This window comes from Canis lupus, chromosome 6 (genome assembly GCF_048164855.1).
Source record: "Canis lupus baileyi chromosome 6, mCanLup2.hap1, whole genome shotgun sequence".
NCBI classification, from domain to species: domain Eukaryota; kingdom Metazoa; phylum Chordata; class Mammalia; order Carnivora; family Canidae; genus Canis; species Canis lupus.
In genome coordinates, this window is record NC_132843.1 from 43,451,735 (window position 1) to 43,473,046 (window position 21,312).

The 21,312-nt window shown below is 35.4% G+C and overlaps 1 protein-coding gene across 22 annotated transcripts in view; it reads right to left on the bottom strand.

The window, feature by feature from the left end:
• Positions 1-21,312, bottom strand: part of CDC42BPA (CDC42 binding protein kinase alpha) — a 306,715-nt gene that overhangs the window by 46,019 nt on the left and 239,384 nt on the right. For 7 of the 22 annotated variants that reach the window (XR_012032812.1, XM_072830229.1, XM_072830228.1 and 4 more), the window contains 5 exons: positions 19,655-19,746; positions 16,786-16,862; positions 15,678-15,725; positions 8,832-8,870; positions 1,441-1,545 (listed from right to left, as the gene is read on the bottom strand). Coding sequence is in view for 21 of the 22 variants with exons in the window: in XM_072830229.1 (XP_072686330.1) it covers positions 1,441-1,545; positions 8,832-8,870; positions 15,678-15,725; positions 16,786-16,862; positions 19,655-19,746 (361 nt within the window). In the remaining variant the exon portion in view is untranslated. The remainder of the gene's footprint in view (positions 1-1,440; positions 1,546-8,831; positions 8,871-15,677; positions 15,726-16,785; positions 16,863-19,654; positions 19,747-21,312) is intronic. The other 15 variants (XM_072830231.1, XM_072830232.1, XM_072830219.1 and 12 more) reach the window with 9 other exon arrangements.

The window sequence follows — 21,312 nt, forward strand, 5'->3', positions numbered from 1 at the left end:
AGCTTCCAAGTATATACACTAAACAAACTGCACATTTGCAAAAGCAGACAGCTACTAGGATGTTCACATCAGCACTGATTGTAATAACAGAAATTGGAAACAATCTAAATATCTAGCAATAGGAGAATGCATAAATGGTTATATTGTATTCATACAATGAAATACATAGCAGTTATAATAATGAACTAAATGGACATGTATCTGCATGAGTAAAGCTCAAAGGCATAATGCTGAATGAAAGGAGTTACAGAGAGATACAGATGCATGTTTGCATAAAACATAAATATAAAACAAATGTTCTCATATATCGTTTATGGATGCAAATAAAGTGAAATGTAAAACCAAGGAAGAGAATGCACACCAATTTTAAGGTCTTTAGATATGTCTGAGAAAGGAGAGAGGGGAATAGTATAGGGAAGGGTGTTTCAATTGTGTGGAATATTTTTTCTTTGAAAACAGAGTTGAAAAGAACAGGGCAAACTGTTCACATCTGTTCAATCTGTGGATGGTGGTTACATGTGTTTATTATTCTCTGTGTGCTTGAAATAGTTCAGCATTTAAAATGTATAAATTCAAAATATTAAAACAATGATTTAAAAAAAGCAGAGACTCATCAGCTTAACCTGTCTTAAGGTAGTCTATCATAGGGTTGTAAAAAATCAAGTCAGACTCTAATTACAAATCACACTTCACTTCAGATAGCTTTCCAAAGTGAACTATCTGCTTCTCTTGGAACGCTAGACACAGCTCTAGAGATAATATGGGAAACAAAGGGGCTATGTCAGAACTGCAAGCTGAGTGAAGAATCTAAATTGCATCTTGAGGCAGGAGGCATGACACATTCTTCTGACTCATTGAGGAAATGACCTCTGTTGAGAAAACAGGCTGACCGGCTGTTTGAAACCACTGACTGACGTGAGGTGCAAAACAACACTGGTTTTTTGTACTATTACCAGACATGACATGGTTGAATGCCATCTGACTGAACAGTTAGAATAAACTATTCAGTGACCAGCAGTGGCAATTTTAATTTTAAGCTGTACTAAGTAACAGTTACATATGTCTTATTAGACTTCTGAGATGAATTAAAATAGGAGAATGGCACCTGACACTGCCATGTGCCTACCAGGTTTGTATCTGACAATTCTAGAATGTAGATAACTCTGCCCTCTGATCCATAGTTCTCTACTTAATATTAAGATTACCTTTATAATTAAGTAAATATTGTTTATTTTAGGTTGAATCTGAGGGGTGATTTTCTACTTTTGTTTTACAGTCCTATTTACATTATCAGTGAAATGCAATGATCTCCAACATACTGTGACTTATTACATAATATATTTGATTAAAAGAAGAGTCAGATTTCACTTGTTTTTTTGCAATTCCCTCTTTTCTGACACAAGTGAAAAGTTGAGGAGCATGACTGCTCCAGTGAGGCACCTTAAGTGGCTCAGCTTCACTAGATGTAGAAGGAGATGTGGACCTTGACTGGACGTTAACCTTGACGTTCGGATTCCGTACATATGTGCTCTCAACGGGGTCGGTCTAGGAAGATAAGTCAGGAAAAACAAAAACCCAAGAAATCACTTTCAAACAATGTGCAGCTCTTAGCAAATTTCTGTAAGGCATCATCATGATAACATTTCTTGAGAAGAGGAAAACGAACCTCAGTTTGAATATTCACCTTCAAGATCTGTCATTACACAAAAGCATAACCTCTAGTTCTAATGTAAACAAAGATAAAGATAGCAACAGTTAATAAAATGCTCCCATCTTCACTGCCTGCCTCCTGCTTTGGGCACTGGTCTCTACTATATGTTCTTGACTTGTATTCTGCAAATGAAATACATGTGAACTAAGTGCAGAGTACTTAACAGAGTATGTGCTGCAGATCAGAGATAATTTTGTCCTTCATAAGAAGGAAATCGGTTGTCTACCAGGCATTACTTGATTGTAAAAGAAACTAATTTATCAGCTTTGTTTGTCATTGGGGACAACACTGTCCTTTTATTCTGCAGCAGGGGAAATACCAGCACTTAAATTCAGTTGCAGTCTTTTAACCAAGTGTTTTTAGAAACTAAAAATGCTTGGGGTTAAAATTTAGCATTCAAGATCTTATGGAGCATACTGATGGATGATATATTCAGCTTGGCAATTTTCAAAATTACCAGGACTGCATTTTTGAAATGAAAGGCAATGAAAGCAAGCTGGAAAAGAGGCTGGAGGAATTTGTTTCAACTGTGCTGTACAGAAAGACCAGAAGTTACAATTCAGTAAAAAGAACAATCAACTTCAGGATTTTAAACATGTACTTAAAATATTTTCTCTTTTCCTTTATTATTATTATTATGGTTATTCTTTTAGGGACTGGTTAGTGGGCTGGCTAACACTGCAGGAGTCCTCTACTGGGCACAGGCAGGCAGGCAGATATTCTGGCAAACCACACGGCAAGATTTTTGTGGGGATAACTCACATGGTTCCCAACCAGGCCTTATATCTTGAGTTCCTGCACTCAGGAGAAGTGGGGGATAAGAGGCGTCCTAGGGAGAACACCTAAGGAACTTGCAGCTACAGCTATGTACCATCAGCTAAGGAAGTATTCCCATGTTTTAAAAATGGGGAACTGAGGCATACCAGCTGTACATTGGCTCTGAAGTGTGCAATGTGGCTAATTTCATAAAACTAGTACATTTTTCAAGTGGGAGAGCCAGGCCTGAATCTCACTTGTTGACCTCAAGTTCAGTATTCTTTTTGTGGTACAGAAGCATCTCCACGGTAAAGGTACTCAGAGCAACTGAACAGTCATGCAGAATGAGTTACACTGTCTCTTTTCCTGACTGAACTTCCACCAGGAATAGGAGAGTAAAAGAAAGAAGAAAGTAAGACTCTTAGACATGTTTTGCCCAATTCACAATTTCACTCAGGGACAGTCATGGCGAAGGTGCTCCTTTTAATTATTAATCTGGAATATAAATCTGGGCTGGAAATAAGGCCAGAAAGATCCTACTTCCTAAACATCTCCTCCTTCTAGTTTTCATATGATTACAGAAATTGCAAGCTGAATAAGAATCCATGGGGCAGGGGGTTCAGTTAACATGGAATTGATAAGTAAAGCAGTACTGATGCATCTTACATTAATAAGAATTTAAAATGACCTCAAATAATCAAGTTAAGTAGCTCATAAAGTATTTAAGAAGTGTCCAAGTAGGGGATTTACTAAGTGCAAAAAATGGGTCATTTTAAATAAAATTTAAATTTCTGACCTGTCACTCCAAAGCCTTTATTATATTAGCCCACAATTTGAGTGAAAGACATAAAAGCAGACGTTCCTGTGCACAGGATAATGCTATGAATGGGACTGAATAGCTAATAGTGGCTTTTCTACCTCTGAGTCCAATTACTTTAAAACCACTTCAAAAATGAGCAAGGCAGGAGCTCGCTGCTTTCAGTAGTACTGGCTGACAATTTAAAGCAGGTCTGCTCTTTGAGCCCTGTGAATATGTGCTGCCCAGAATTGAGCAGGCAGTTTTATTACTTACGCTTTCTTGTGCTGAAATTAGAACACACTGCCTTAAGACATTTTGTCAGTATGTGCCCTGGTGAAAGGTTTACTCACAAAAATCATCACACCTAAAAACCAATCCCACTTCCCATCCCCACTCCATAGTTGGTCCTTAAAACATTTACCATCATGTTTTATGACCCCATGAAAATGTGACATGATGACAGGGTGATATTGAACAAAGGGAAAAATATACCATCAAAGTTTAATCCTTGATTACAGAAGTTAATGACTCTTAAGAACTCTCAAGGCTTTAAATACATACCTCTTGGCCCTTCTTTAGAATTATTGCCATTTATAAAAAATCTTTTTCTCCTAACAAGTTTTTACTTATAAATAAAAAACAACAGGAATGAAAATAGATTTTGAAATTATTTTCTTAGTTGCATGAGGTAAATAAAACTGGTTATTCAAAAGAGGAAACATTTAGATTTAAAAACTAATAAAAGAGAATAAGGAAAATTAGCATACTAGCTTTTTGGAACTATATACTCTTAAAACAAATTCCAGAGATTAAACAAAATCAGGTAGTTTTTGTTAAAACTAATTAAAAAAAGGAAAAATATTTAAGTAATATTTTGAGATGACATTGAGTATATTTAAAAAGCTGAACTATGCCATTTACAATGATACTCTGATTTAAAAAAAACCCAATTATGGATTTTTTTTCACTTAATGTATAAGTGAAGTTCAAAAATTACCACTTTATTTTTCAAAAGTATGTTTCTTAGAAAGACAAGGAACAAAGTTTGGTAAAGATGAATAAAACTCTTGGCAATAATGTTTTGAATATCAGACTAAAATTTTTTTCCCCATATCTTCTAAAAGCTATTAGCAGCTAATACCTGTTAAATTAAGAGATTTACACATCTCATTTCCTTTATTGATTACTGCCAGTATAAACAATATCTCAAAAGAGGTTTAACAGGAAGAATAAGAAAAATGTAATACCACTTATATATTTTCTTTTTTTTTTATTTTTTTACTTATTTATGATAGTCACAGAGAGAGAGAGAGAGGCAGAGACACAGGCAGAGGGAGAAGCAGGCCCCATGCACCGGGAGCCCGACGTGGGATTCGATCCCGGGTCTCCAGGATCGCGCCCTGGGCCAAAGGCAGACGCTAAACTGCTGCGCCACCCAGGGATCCCATATATTTTCTATATCAAAGTGTTAATTATCACCAACAGGACTGGTTTTTTAAGATGTTATTAATTTTATCTATAATTATATGCTTACTGATACATTTATAATTAAGAACTTATTCTATCCACTAAAAAGCAATTACTTTTACTGAACTTTCAGAATACTCAATAACTATAAGCCAGACTTTGCAGACAGCCTAAAATTAATTTAATAATTGGCAATGATGCAGATACAACATGGCAGCAAAGCAACTGATTAATAGCACATCAATTATGTTTATCTTCTGAACCTTTATCATGGTTATAATACAATCAACAATAGTATACTTAAATCTTGAAAGTGAAATTCTTTGTGTTTTGAAAAATTGTATAGCATTACATGTAAGCAATGACTTGAATTAGTAATGCAGGAAAAGCTGATAAATATGATATACATTAATAGCAGGAAAAGCTGATAAATATGATATACATCAATAGTAGAGATATCACAATTCAGTAACTGCGTTTATGGTTGTAGAAAGAATGATAAGGAAAAAATAGTGGAAAGCAATATGTAATACTAACTGGACAGGACATTCTAATAGTATTTGGAGGAAGAGCTTGGAAAAAAACTTAACTGAACAGTATAAACAATTCACTCAATATTTCTTTTTTTTTTAAATAATAAATTTATTTTTTATTGGTGTTCAACTTGCCAACATACAGAATAACACCCAGTGCTCATCCTGTCAAGTGCCCCCCTCAGTATTTCTAAGCTGCACTCTACTGAGAAAGATGGGGAATATCTTTATGTAGATGTGATTTTTTTCTATTTTTCGGTTCTTTTTTCCTGAGTAAGCCTACTTCAAGGCATTAGAAACACCTACTTCCTCCAATGTGGTTTTTTACCTACTGCTCTACTGTTTGGTAAAAAAAAAGAAAAGAAAAAAATAAACTGAGTTATTAGCAGTATCATCCACAATGCCTAACACTGTCATGTAAAAAGTCTATAAGGCTTCCTGAATCTATTAGGATTTCCCTATCAAGTGATTTACAAAATGTAGTTTTAGGGTAGTTCAGTAAAATAGAAGTTTTCTTTCCCCCTAGGATTAGGTATGATTTTTAGGTAAACTTCTCAAATTATGCAGTATGGTGTTCTGATAAATAATAAAAACAACTAAAACAACTCATCTTGAATGTGTATCAATGGGCCTTTTCTACTTCAAAAATAATTAGAGATTTGAACATATACAAGAAGCAAAACACTCATAAGAAACCTGGTTTTAAAATAAAAGATACCAAGATTTGATACAGATTAGATATAGCTTTTTTTAAAAAGCTTACATCTAACATGTTGTCTTGTATTTGTAAATATAAAACAGAAAAAATATAATTATCATCAATTAACTTTAGCCAGAAATATTTTGGATACAAAGTGGCAAGTAATCCAATTTTTTGTATTCAAAAACACTTTATAACCTCAAACTTTCACTGATATAATTTTTTAATTTTTTGTTAATTGAGCTTATGATAAAAAACAGTATTATGGAAATACCTTATCATTTGGAAAACAGCAAATCTTTTTATCATCCTAATAATAAACCACTGAAGAGTACAACTAGTAAGTACAATCTTACTAATTACAAATAATGTAACTTGCTACTCTTTAAGAAAATTCTCCTTACTTTCAATAGATCTATTTGAGTATCTATTCTGTAGAATTTACAAATGTTCTCAGAAAACAAAAGTTAAGCTACATGTTAGCTATTTATAATCTCTGTTCCACTCTAAAGGAATAATCTAAAATGAAACATTCAATGTGTCTCACTATTAATGAGAACACTGTGGACCCTTCCATAACCACTTATATTCAGTCATTAATAATAATATTAGTAACAAACCTTACTTGTGCTATGCCTAATTGAATAATGCCACTTATTAAGTATGTAAATGGAACCTTATAGCAGACTGGAAATAAAAATATAGCAAACCCTAAATAGTGATACCTCATTCATATGATATATGAGTCACTTAAAGAATTTTAACTATTACCTATTGCTCATCTGAAAGCACTATATATTATACAATCATATGTCACTGTTGGATTCTAGACCACTGTTAGCAATGGTAGCCATCTGTGTCCTACTGTAACACACTGCCATCTCTCAGGACCACTGAGGTGCCTCACTATGCCACTGAGATGCTTCTCTGCATCTGCTGAATACTTGGTGATTCTTCACTCAACTCCTTCAGAGATATCACTTTTCAGAGGTGGTTTTTAAACTTTTTCAGATATATAACTAAGGAAAAATTGAAGAAAGCCTGGAAAGCAGATTATTAAGCTTATCACAGCTGTATTAAAAAAACATATATGCATCAATAGGCTCTAGTTAAGTACGGCTTATTCATACCCTACAGAATGAAGATACAGACTAAATAGTAGGAACCTTATAATAGCTCTTTCCCTCAAAAATTTCTCCTTATATTACGATTCACAGAAGGGCTCCAGGAGGCCAAAGCCCCTAGAAATCTGCAAGGAAGTGAAATATAACTAATCTATATGTAACCAGAAAAATAAAATCTCTCTGAATTATAACAATATTTTTTAAAAAGAAACTAGTTAAAAATTCAGTCAGTTCAGTCTGATGATTTGAACCTAATAGAATTGGGCATATAACATTTTGGTCTTCCTTTCTAGAGGTTATATGATATACTTAACACATACTCAGATTAATTTGATAAATCCAAGCACCCGAAGGTTTTAACTCTCTAAATGTCAAAATCATTAAAAAAATCAGTTGAACGGCAATCTTTTCAGAAACTTTATCAATCAATGAGATATTAGTTGAAGTCATAGTTTCCATCTGCCACACCACTGGTATCTGATCTGCTTATTCACTATTGAACAGTAGTTTGGAAATATGTGCTATGTAAGGGTTAATCATATTTATTTTGCCATCAATGTATCATGACATCTGAAAGATAAGAGCACCAGGAAGCAGTGGGTGACCCTACTACTCCCCATGCTCTTTGTAAACCAGAGTTTACAGAATTCTCAAGAATTCTGGATTTAAGGTGTTGATCAATACCAATGATTATGAAGCTGACAGGTGAAAGTTTCAAAGCTTGTATCTACCACAGGTGTTCCTTTTTAATGCTACTATTTAACATGGTGTGTGAAAACCAGAGCAAACAAAACCAGCTAGCCCACTGCTTCTCAACTAGGGAGCGTGTATGTTGTATATATTGATGTTGGGGTGGACGTTGGTTTAGGAAAATTTGAGATCTTTCTACAAACACATTCCCCATTCTGGGGCATAACAGAATCTTGCAGGATAGAGGTAGTGGCTAGCCCATTTAATATTGAGAAACACTGAGCTAGCCTTAGCATAGGATGATGCTTATAGTTTGCTATCAATTCATACAGAAAGAATGCCATGATATTTAAAAAATCTTGGTATCTTAGAATATAAACAATTTATTATTAATATTATTGCCTTAAATCTATAAATAAATTTAGGGATATTCCTTTGAACTACATTAAATAATCTATCAAAGATTTCTGCAGAGATTTTACATAAAATTATAGTCAATAAAATCTATAACTTGTCCCAAATTCTTTTGAACTCTGAATAATATGAATCATCAAGTTTTTTTCCCCAAAATAATTAAGATCTGTAGGAAATCTCTACATATTTGCTTATACTATATTCTTATTTAGAAAGTCATTAACTCTGCATGTGATCAATTTGCAAAGCATATGTTAGGATCACATTTTACCCCTAATAAAAATTTAAAAGATACCTTATCATTTTAGCAGTTCGGTTACTGAAATTTATATGAACATTCCTAAAGCTCTACGGCCAAAGCCACGAAAAGAAAAAAAAAAAAAAAGAAAAGAAAGAAAGAAAGAAAGAAAGAAAGAAAGAAAGAAAGAAAGAAAGAAAAGAAAAGAAAAGAAAAAGAAAAAGAAAAAAAGAAAATGCAGAAAGGCAGAGTAGCAATAGCAGGAGCAGCAGCACACAGCATGCAGTAAGGTAATAGTACATCACGGAGACGTTAGCGTGTTCTGCAACCACAGGCAAGAAGGGTAAGAGACAGGGTGGAGGGCATGGGGTGGGGACACACAGTGTAGTAGTCTCTTACACGTCTGCCTTTGCTAGCTGGAGTACAGGACGGAGAGCGCTTCAACAAAGAAAGGAGAATACTACACGTTACAAATACTCACACATGACTCTCGATGGCTACCGCTGTATTAACAGACAAAGTATATCAACATACACATAAAGACATATTTTGCGATACGTTGAAAGTACATGTATTTTCAGGAAAAACTGGAGGGTAGGACAGTAAAGAAACAGTTGCTCAGATTTGGCCTATGATGACAAGCTTTCACTAGACCCTGCACAAACAGTGACCCACAGAATAACACTCCATCAAGTGATGGATAATTTCTTCTCTGTAAAGGTTGGCAGTAGCGACTGGAAACATGAAAAAAGAAAGGATTCAAATAATTCTGATTTAGTGCCGGGTAGCATTTAATAAAATACTTTAGTCTTTTACCTACCAAGGTCTTACTCTTTTCAAAGATGCTTCTTTTAAAGTATAAAAGTTTAATTAGGACTTCAGAATTACTGATAATGAATTAAATCAAGAATTCACTTCACCAATACTGTTCAACCTGATTAGACATCAGGCTTAAGTCAAGAGGGACCTTCACCTTTCTGACGTTAAAGATTAAGTAATTAGGGTAAAACAGCAGTAACAACAAGCAGTTCATAATTAATTGTACTGAAAAATCTTCCAAGTCTCTGGAACTTGGTGATGTATGAACAGCAGAGTTTTACACAAATAAACTTTATCTGCCTTGGGCAATTCCCTATACGCAACTGAACCTAACATTTGTTTACTGAGGGTTTGCACTACGTCAGGTTTTTAGAAAACACAGAAGGCATACTATTCACAGACTGGTGGGGAAGACACCATGCCATCATCAGTGTGATGAATGCTGGGACAGAGGTGAACTGCAGAGTTTTCCAGGTAGCTGGGGGTGGTGGTGGCATGTACAAGATTTGTAGGGGGACTAGAGGATGGATTTTATCAACGGAGTCTACAGGAGCCACAAATTTCAGAGAAAACTTGAAGCATGACAAACATCCTTCCAGATGTTCAGTGTTATTTGTACAACAGGGAATTTTATTTCTTTCTAGGTGGAGGGAGCATGACCTGACCACAACGTGCCAAAGTCTTCAGGGCAAATCAGGATTAGAAGGCCTGCAGATTCCTCAGCAGGCTTTTGTTTCTTTGGTAATCCTCATTGCTTATGCAGAACTACCCTCCCTAACCATGCCCAGCCCGCCTAGTGCACACTCGTCTTTCACAGCTGCTCTTGCTCTGTGGACTACACCCGTCCATGTGTAAAGACCCCGCTCAGACACTGGCTCTTTCAGAAAGGCTTCCTGCAGGCGTCTCATTCAGTCAGATAGCTCTGCTTTATACTCCCATGATACACAGGCCATACCTTTTATTAGCGTGCTTCTCCCAATTGTTATAATTATTTATTTACATGTATGGTTTTTCCATCAGACTCAGATCCTTAAGGATCTAGAATATGCTTATCATAGGGCCTATAAATGTAAAAATCCTTAATAAATACTGAATGAATCCTCTGACACTCCTCAATACTGAACCTAAATATTTCCCATCACTTTCTACATGGCACAGAACATAACTATCGATTTTTTTCTCAGAACATAACTATCGATTTTTTTCTCTAACAGTAAGATAAGCATTTCGACGCCTACTTCTTCTGATTTATCTTAGCAGCTACCATTGTGCAAAGTATGGTACTGCATGTGTAGAAAGTGCTAAAATGTTTAACACAGAGAAGCTTTTACTTACTGGGTATCCCTACATTTCTAGAACAGATTTGGGAGTGTGCTGAAATCATGAAAAAAAGCATGACTAGCTCGAAGTAAATATATTACCACTATCCTAAAAACATGTCAACATGTCTCTCAAAACCATCTTTGCATATAAAGACAACACAGTGTCTAAACTAGCACAATATAAAGCTAATAATGGTATTAAGTTACCATAGTGACAATGTTCTTCCTAGAGCTTCTACCTAGAAATCAAATAGCTATTTTTATATTTTCAATAGAGAAGGGGAAATCAGACTATTTCCCGATAATATAATTGGAGAACACACATTGCACACACTTTCTCTTATACACACTCACCTACAACCACGGTGTGAAACTGGTCTCACAGCATACACTGGGAAGCAGTATGCTGTTTTCACAGACCATTTAAAACTATGCATTTTATATATGGTGTATAAATTGCCACCATAAATTTCAGACTGATTATGGAAGCAAGGCAGAAACCAAAAGAAGTAATTTATCTTACTGACACATAATTTGGAAAACAGATCTTAAGATTCAGTTAAAAAGGTCTTTTTAAATAAGATACTGAAGAGTAAAAGACTAGGTAGTCATGGTTTTTTCCCTCTAGATTGCCTAAATATATTAGGATATAATGTACAATATACCATACAAAACATATATATAAAATAATATATAATACTGCCTAAATTAGAGAAGGATACAACAACCTTCTAAAATGTGAGAGTTTCAAGTTGGGTTGTATTTAATATGTGGATGGAAGATTTTTTTAAAAAGCATTGAATGAGGAAATATCAGGAATGCCATAATTTCTCAGAAGGATTTAGGCCTGGTTTGGGTCATAGGATTAAAAGATCTTTTTAATCCATGTTTTAAAATTCTGTCTTCCTTTGATTTTTACATATGGTCAGACCTCCCCAGATACAGCTACACAAGGCTTCCAAGCCTCAGATTTCTGTGATGGGTTAGGACAGAATATGAAAGAAGCCAGAAGGAGAGAGAATGCTAAAAGCCAAGAGATGAATGAAGGAACCTAGGAGCCAGGACTGAAATTAAATATTTTAGGACATCTTAACAAGATTTTATTAGGAGGCCAAAATGAGGCACAGAAATCAGCTTGCCAATACTCTCAGGCTATTTGCTGCTTGTAATATGCCAGGATACAAGAAAGCAGTATTAGGAGGACCAGACAGTTGGACTACTGGGACCAAGCCTATTCCTTGATGTCTGACCTTTTCATTCACACCTTTGATTTCCTGGGTTTACTATTTCCTTAGTATGCTAGATTAGGAAGACAGCCTCCAAAAGCAAGTTGGTACACTCATTTGCCAGGTAAGAGGGCAATTTCCATTTTTTGTGAATTTGGCCTAAATGAACAGTGTATAGAACTGTCATTTAAATAAAACTCAAAACTTACCTGGCACAGATTTAATAAATGACAATATGTGTACCAGATATAAAGAACAAGTAGTTCATTTAAACAAGTATAATTAGTAGGACCTTTAATACAATCAAGCCAAGTATTTTGGGGGTTCAACTAAAAAGAAGAAAATGAACTGAACAGGATGGGAAGTTTGTAAGCTTGGTCTAATTGTGCCTGGACTTGCCACTGGAATGCAGGGAACAGACGGGAGAGAGACCAAGCTGGTGAGCTCCACCTGCCCCTCACCCTCTTTGGTGCTGGGCCTGACACGGACCACCCCCAGGCAGTCTAGGGTGTGTGAGGCTGAGAGAAAAGACAAGGTCAAGAGGAAATGATTTCCGTAGCAGAAGGACCCTGGAATCTATTCTACTCTGTCACTGGTGTCTCACCGCACCTGGGAATGCCTGATCCAAGAGACAAAGTGTTCAGAGTAACGTCAGTTTCTTTTACCATGAGCTAAAACCGCCTTTTATCTATCCTAAACAGTGTCATCCATAATCCTGTTGCCACCACTTCCCTCTTCCTCCAAAGACTGAGAGTCATACAACTTTACTAGTGGGGGAGCAAACGATCCAGTTTTTTAGTGGGAGAATGCTGTGATCAGCAACGGTCACAACCACCGGACTGAATATTTTCTCCAGTTCTTTTCTCTTTCAGAAGTCTATGACTCTACATGCAGAAAAGCCCAACCACCTGAGCTGTCCTGAATTACAGAAGCAGGGTGTTGGGAATATCTTCTGCTTCACCTGAGTCGGGGGAAGGATGGGACCTGTGTCATACACTCTGCTCTCCTGTCAAGACTGCTCTTATTAGACACTCGACTCAGAGAAAGAGCTGTCTAAACTATGCAACTTAAAAGGAAAGCTCAGCTCCAAATGTGTTCCCATATTGCCAGAAATTCTGGCATTCACTTGAATTTTGAGCTAACAGGCAAAGCACACTGAGGAAAAGCTGTGGCACGAGAGTGATTCTGTGCACTATGTTATGTGAAAAGAATTACTGTGTTAAAGGCCGATTAAGGGAGCGCTAAGGGAAAAAATAAGGGGTAATTTTGGAGGAGAGGAGGTACTGGTGGTATGTTCCTATGAGGTCACTAGGCCATGGGGAGCAGACAGGGAAGATCAATGATATGGATACCAGAGAACCCCTCATTTCCAGATGCAATTCAAATTCTAGGTCTTCAATGTAATCTACTTCTCTTCTATTTCTACAAGATAGAAATGAGCAAAGAATGACCAGAGGATGTGTTGTATGCGCTAGTTAAAGGGTCAGAGTCCACTTACTACAGGGGGCGGTCATGCACAACATTTCACTAGTTTTGGTACAAAGAACGATCAAGATTTATCCTATCCTATCCTACTCCTAAACAGAAGTTTAGCTCCATACCAAGTAAACCAGATGCGGAACATAAGCACGCCAAGGATCAAATATCATTTTTTCAAAACATCATCATTCTACTCTGGCCTTGAGGATGAAATGAATGGTAACTCTGGGAAGAGTGGTGATAGTCATCAACGATAAACAGAGGTTAACACCATAAAATACGAAGTTAAGAATACAATATATATATATATATTTTAAATGGGAGCTCACTGCTGGCCTTCTCCTTGACATGTGAAAATCAAATATGGTGGTCGTGTGGCTGAACAATTCGGGGTGCAGGGAGTGCAGTGACTCAGACTAGTGCGGGGGTTTGGGGACGGAAAGGGAGCAGAAGGCCAAGGAAGCCACACTGGATTCTTAGACAAGGAAGGGAGCAAAAGGGAACACAGGAAGGAGGGGTGAATGGCCCCATTCCAAGTAAGGACACAGTCACCAGTGTTCCCGAGGACTTTCCACATCTTGTTCCTTTAAATTCTCAAATCACTGCTTAGTCAGTACCCCTACTATTACCCTCATTCTTCTGAGAAGCAAGCTGGGGTTTACCTAACAGGAAAGGCTGAATGACTTGCTCCCGGTCATACATCCAGAAAGTGGGAAAGGCAGAATTCAAGTCCCCTTATGTGCTTAACCAGTAAGAAGAGAATTCCGGAAGCAAATGAGGGGAAAACCTTTTAGGCTTTTTAGGAGCTGGAGCCTGATGCGTAAAGCTTCACCCTGTGTGAACCCAACACCTTTTCACTTTATGAGAGGAGTTCCTTCATGCTGGTTTAAAATTCAATCCTATAGGCTGAGTGCTAGTGGATGAAGGATAAGAAGGGGTTCTCCCAGAGGACTCTGGAAGCTTCTATGCTACAGCTGGGTGGCAGTGGGGAGAGCAGAGACAAGGCGGGCATGGGACAGCATGTATTCTTGCAAACATTGTGCTGAGCAGAACAAACCTATCTGTCAAAATACACATGACTTCTAGGTTTTACATTCAGAACTTTTTTGTGGGAAGAAAGGGGATGTAGAGAGGAGTTTGTTAGGAAAAAAATGGAAATGGTTTTCTAGGGAAAGGAACAATAAAATATTTTAATCAAATTTTCTTCCCATTCCCTCTCATGTGAATAGTGTTTCTATGGATGTGCTATATTGAATATTTAGTACAGTGAAACATACAGTGGATCATAACATGAAATATTTTTGTACCTCAAGAAAGTTCTCTTTATTGCACTGTAGAATTAACTAGAACTGTCTCAAGAATAATGAAATAGTTTCCATTCAGAATGGAAAGTAGTACACTTGGGTATAGTATTTCAAAGACAGAAAAAAAAACCACTTAAAAGTTTTTAAAAATCTAGATCAAGAGATTTCTTTAGTGGAAAATCATGCGAAATATTTTTCCAAATATAAGAACTATATTTAACACAACACAAAAAATAAGACATATAAAAATTTCTCTGGTATAAAAACTGTTGCTATGTAGAACATTTGTATTTGAATTTATTTTATTTTCCGGTTTCTAGAGAGATTAAGTGTTCGACATGACAAGGATTTTTGTGCCATTTAATATGGAACAGAGAAAATGCATACATCTGGTATTTCAGTAAAGAGAATAAACAATATACATTAGGGATTTCTCAATTATCAAATTGATAGAATTAACTTAGAAGAGAAAATGGTAGTGCAGTCAATTTATAGTGTATGTGGCACAAATGTTAATAAAAATCACTTTCCACATTAGAAGAGAAATTCTCTCAGCATTAAAAATGGATTTGTACTCAATCATGTTATAGTAAAAGCGACTGAAAGATTTAATAAAACATGTCACTTTAAAAATTTTACCACCAAAAGTTTACTTCTGACTAACAGATAAATTAAATAGCAAAGTGCCAGAAACAGGAATGTGAAATAGAAATCACCATGAAAAATAAAAATGAGCATTTATATATATATATATATATGTGTGTGTGTGTATATATATATGTATATATATATATATGTATATGTATATGTATATATATAGTGACAATAATCAAGTAAGCATTCCAGTCTTCAGAATTGTTGCAATGAAAGGAAATACAGATTCTCTGATGGCCAAAGCATTTTTTAAAGTACATTTCATTTTCTGATGTTTAATAAACTCTTCATTATATTTCAGTTAAGAAGCAAATTTTGTCTCAAATAAATTACCAGGTGTGATAGTTCTAAAACTGACTGCATTACTAGGCAAAATTCTTCAATTCAATCCACTGATGTCTTTTACTGAAGGGTGCATTGGTTTGAAAATCAAAGACTTACGTCATCCAAAAAATCAATCAGTGAAGATGAGGAAGAAGAAAAGGAATCCTATTTAACGAATACAGCAATAAAAAATAGAAAATATGGATGAAGCAATTTAATAAGAACAAATAATAAATCAAAAATTTTGTAAAAACAATTGAAAGGCAAATGACATTAATTCAAATAAATAAATGAGGAAAGCAGTCATTGGCATTGTTTCTCAAAAAACTCAGAAATCCATTAATTACTTTTTAAAGCGTGGTTCTTTTTCTCTTTCCCAAAGGAATGAAATACAATGCATATATTGTGCTCAAAATGTAATAAAATGAAGCGCATGGCAAATCATTAATAATCAAATTAAATGAAGCACTTTAGAAGGGTAACAATTAAAAGTGAGCAGCAGAATCTCTCCACCTCTAGCTGTTCCCATTGGAATGTAACCTCTCTGAAAACAAGACTTGGCAAATGTGGTCACTACTGTTATCTCCAGCAACGAGAACAGTGCTCTGCACAGAGACTTATAATTATTTAATAGAGATAGAATCATGAACTTAAATTTTCTGAGACAAAAATATACTTTATATCATAAAATTTGTTTTTTTTTAACAGCAAAGAACTTGAGCACCAAAGAATGACAGTCATAGAGTCACTATTTCATTATTATGGAATACATTGCGTAATATCCTCTATGTAATGCTTTTTACAAAAATTATAAACTTCCAAAACAATTGAATTGATTTGGAGCTTGAACCAGCATTTCCCTATTATGAGCTTTGACCTTTTTTACTTTTTTTTTTTTATTGTGGCTCTATACTTGGGAGATTAAAGTATCAAAATTATTTCAGATTTGCTCTGCATTTACTGTTTCTCAGGGGAGGAGACGAAATTTCTTTTAAATCTTATGAGTCTCATATTTAGACCTTTCTTAGATTTTTCTTAAATACAAATGAGATTATAGTTTCCAAAAGAATGCAGAACATACTCCTTTCCTTATATGTTATTGTTTATATCAGATTTTAAGTCCTTTTATGTGGGAAGCAATAAAAGTTTCCTCGAAAATGAATTTTAAATCACAAAGTGAATTCTAAATGGACTACAGGGAATACTTGAAAAGTTTCGTACTTACTTCAAATTGATCCAGAGCATCGGTAGGCGTATTCAAAAATGCCAAGAAAGAATGCTGTGAGTCTTGGTGCTCTATACCTAGAAGACAGCAGCAACTTTTTTTTAAAACTAGAACAATTTAAACTAATTTTCATGGATAACCTTTCCTGTCTGAATCTACTAAGAGCTGTTCACAAACTACCACATTGTAAAGCTGATCAATATTAGTAACTCTACATATTTAAAAAATTATGTTAGTGATTCTTGGAATATCACTTAGCAGTTATAGTAGTCTCCATGACATACTTGTTTCCTGACTCGAGTTCCTGAATTTCTTTCTTTTCCATACAGCACATCGTAAGAAATACATTAAATCTTTGTAGATTTGAAAGAATTTTAAAAATAGGGTTATATCTGACTTTTCTAAGCTAATTTATCACCAAACAAGGTTTCTGTTTTGAAAAACTCTTACCAAACTTATAGTACACACTAATATAAAAAAATCTCTTATAATAATCTAGTGATAAAACAAATATATTTAGTTATGAAAAAACTTTTGTTGGGCAGCCCAGGTGGCTCAGCGGTTTAGCCCCACCTTCAGCCCAGGGCCTGATCCTGGAGATCCAGGATCAAGTCCCACGTCAGGCTCCTTGCATGGAGCCTACTTCTCCCTCTGCCTGTGTCTCTGCCTCTCTCTCCCTCTATCTGTCTCTCATGAATAAATTAAAAAATAAAAATCTTTAAAAAAAAGAAAAAAGAAAAAACTTTTGTTAAGACCTTAATTTGATTTCAGGCACTGCTTTAATTGACAGAATAAATAACTTATACCCTAGTTTTTCCTCAGATGAAGTTTTAAAAGTTAAAGCATATTTGTTGGCTATGGTATTAACTTTAAATGTAAGGTTTCCAAAATAATTCTTAAAATATATATGCAATGATAAATACTAGAAAGGAAAGAGCAGAAAACAACCAAGCACACATTTTCGATTTCTATATCCTTAGGAAGTGACATCAACTATTTTGTGTGGCTTTCATCCTACTCTCTAATAACACACCATGGATGCCAGATGAGGGGCTATGTTCAGAAATTCATTATTTATTGAGAGTCTATTATATACCGAACCTTGTCTAGATACCAGGACATATTAGTAAGCATAGCAGAAAAAAATCCTTGCCCTCATTTTTTTTTTTTAAGATTTATTTATGATAGACATGGGGGGGGGGGCAGAGACACAGGAGGAGGGAGAAGCAGGCTCCATGTCGGGAGCCCGACGTGGGACTCGATCCCGGAACTCCAGGATCGTGCCCTGAGCCAAAGGCAGGCGTCAAACCACTGAGCCACCCAGGGATCCCTGCCCTCATTATATATTACATTTTACTATTAAGTAGTATATACAGTACATTACAATATGAAGTGAAATTTCATGACTCTCCAATGTTCAAAATCCAAATAAAAGCTATAGGTTCACATGCTATCATAAAGCAATGTGATAAACTTATTTCTTTTGCACATTTAGATATATTCTACAAAGGATGGGGTCAGTCAGTGACATGGTATATTACAGTCACACTGCACTGATGTCTCTTCTACATAAACTGCCTCTGGGGATGCCTGCCCTCCAAATCTTATACATTCTTCTTCCTTTACTCACTAAATAATGCAGCTTTCCACTCTTCCCATCTGAAAGTCTGCTTGATTCTCAATTTAATGTGAAGTCCTAATTCACCTTCCTTTCTTGTTGACCAGGAAATTCAATCAACAAAAAAATTGTCTGAACATCTAGTACTTTCAATGTTTTTTTTTCCCCATGTCAATTCCTTTATGTGATACCCTCTCACATGGAAACAGAAACTCAACCAGCTTTACATCACTGTGTGTTACAGGACTGAGAAATTATGGGGAAGCATCACATCACATAAGTGTAACATAAAGCCATTAATTAGTTCACTATTTGGTCAGGAATACTGATGTTGTCAGGACAGTGAACTCCTTCCTTCTTTCCTTCCTTCCTCCCTCCCTCCCTCCCTTCTCTCTCTCTCTCTCTTTCTTTCTTCTTAAAGTAGGCTCCACGTCCACAGTGGAGCCCAATGCAGGGCTTGAACTCACGACCCTGAGATCAAGAGTTGGATGCTCAACTGACTGAGCCACCCAGGCACCCAGGACAATGAATTTCTAATAACTGCATAAAAGAGATCCCTTCATTGAGAAAATAACACTCCACATTTTTTAAAATTAAATCTTCACATTCTTAATGCCCACATTATGGAAAGAAAGTTTAAAAGAAGTTTCTGTAATGGCCGCCACATACTCTGAGTTACTTTTCACATTAATGGAAGCATGCTCAGGTAATGCTTTTAAGAAAATGGGAATAAATCCTGAGAAATCCTGCAGGGCAGGAAGTTTAAGAATCAAACTTGGAAGAAAACAATTAAGTACCAAAACAGTTCATCACTGAATTCCCTTTTAAAACAGGATTAGATCAATCTTTAGTTACTTCATACATTATTTCCTCAACTACTCTAGAAGTGAATCCTACAACATTTGAAGAGGGTATAAAGTATACTATAAAAATAAGTTTGTTTTTTTCCCAATCACAAAAATCTTATTTGTGGAATAGTCCATGACATTGAAAAAACAGTCCCAATTTGTGGCAAAATGAATTCTTCTGTTATTATGAAACCTTTAAACAATGCATATTAAGTATGACAAAATGACTTAGAGACCAATCCAGCGAATGTGTGCATCACCTATGTGGATATACATCCAGCAGTGAGTGCCAGCCAGCGTGCTTCGTGTAAACAATTCTCTGACCTACACATGTGGGTTCTCGGGTAATAACATGTATTCACAAAAGAATAAGCCCTGATTGATGCAAAACACATTCTCATACCCTTTTCAGATCTAAGCTCTTCAGTGTCCTTTATCAGTTGTTCGATTTCTGAGAGGAGCTCCAAGTTCTTCTTCTCTGAATCTTTTAGTTTACTTCAATGAGGGAAAAAAAGGAAAACTGTCATTATTTTTTCTGCTGGTTAGTGAGCCATCCTACAACATGTAGCTGGAGTTTCCTGGTTTAAATGTCAGTCATGTCAAGTTAGGGAAGTACAAGCTACTGCAGGAAAGACACATCCAGAGGGTCGTCTACTCTTGTGTAAACAAACTACTGCAACACAGCCAAGCTTGTTCATTGACAGATCTGTGGCTGCTTTGCACCACAATAGTGCAGTTGAGTAGACACAGATAATATGGCCCCAAAACCCTAAAATATTTAGTATGTGGCCTTTTATAGAAAAAGATGCTGACCCGGAGCTAAATGATTCAATTTTAAAATGTCATAAAATCAAAGGTTAAATTTAGAATTTTGTTAGGCTCTTCCACAGAAAACCATGAAAGTGGAGCATTTTTATGAGTACATCTGTAGTTTCCAGTTTCATTTAGTCTGGTTTATGAGTGGATGCACAAATGCCTGTGTCCCAGGTACGGGAAGGCTGCTAATACTCATTCCAATTACAATACAGAGAATGACATTCAGTAGATCTTTGTGCCAGAATTGAGTCACATTCTCCAGAAAATGTTCTCTTGCATTTTTAATGTCACAACAGCACTTTTAAGCAAAGCATACTTAAATTTATGTCTGGATTATTTATTACAAGAGTTTATAATTTAATGAGGGTGCCAGGTATATGACCTCCAATTGGATTCAAAACATTAATGATTACAGTTTAAGGACTAAAGCTTCACACCATTACAAACTGAATTTATGTGACTATATTTCTTTTCATGATTGAATGCCTTTGGAACTTTGCTATTCCAGTGCCAAATGATTTTTTTATTTACATGGTGATTTGTAACATGAACTTTCTATTGTTCCTCTATATCACCAAGACTTATTCTTGAAGCATGTTCACATCCAATCCAACTAAGATTTTCATTTTGAAAAAAAAAAATTTTCATTTTGTCATTTATTTATTCAGAATATAATTTGCTTTACTGTTGTGATGAGGATTGAAGGAATGTATTGATCTGGTAATTGTCTTAGACTATGGAGGACATACTTTTCTCAAAACATAAAAGAACATGAAAAAGCAACTATAAATAGAATATATTATACCATTATGAAATCTATCATCAGGAGAAACTCCATTTGTAAAAGACCTATGGTAGAGGACAGAATTCCCAGATGACTGTCTTTGTTCTGAATATATATGTTGCATTTTTATACTAATATGATATTCTTGAACATGAGAGAATTTTGGATTTAATGGAACAGAATCTGAGAGTCAACTAAAATTTACAAATAAGGGGAAAAATAAACAGTAAAATATTAATTACCACTATTTATTTTACTTTATGGACAAATCAGAGGAAAATGAGGTTGTACTAAAATCCCAGCACTGCACACAAGGCCTGAAAGCATTTATTTATTTTCAAATATTCATAATTTTTTTCTGGTCATTACTTAAAAGAAAAGGTCATTACTTAAAAGAAATCCCAGCAGTTACTAAACACGTAACTACTACCCAGATAATTTTGGATCAACTTAGAAAGTAT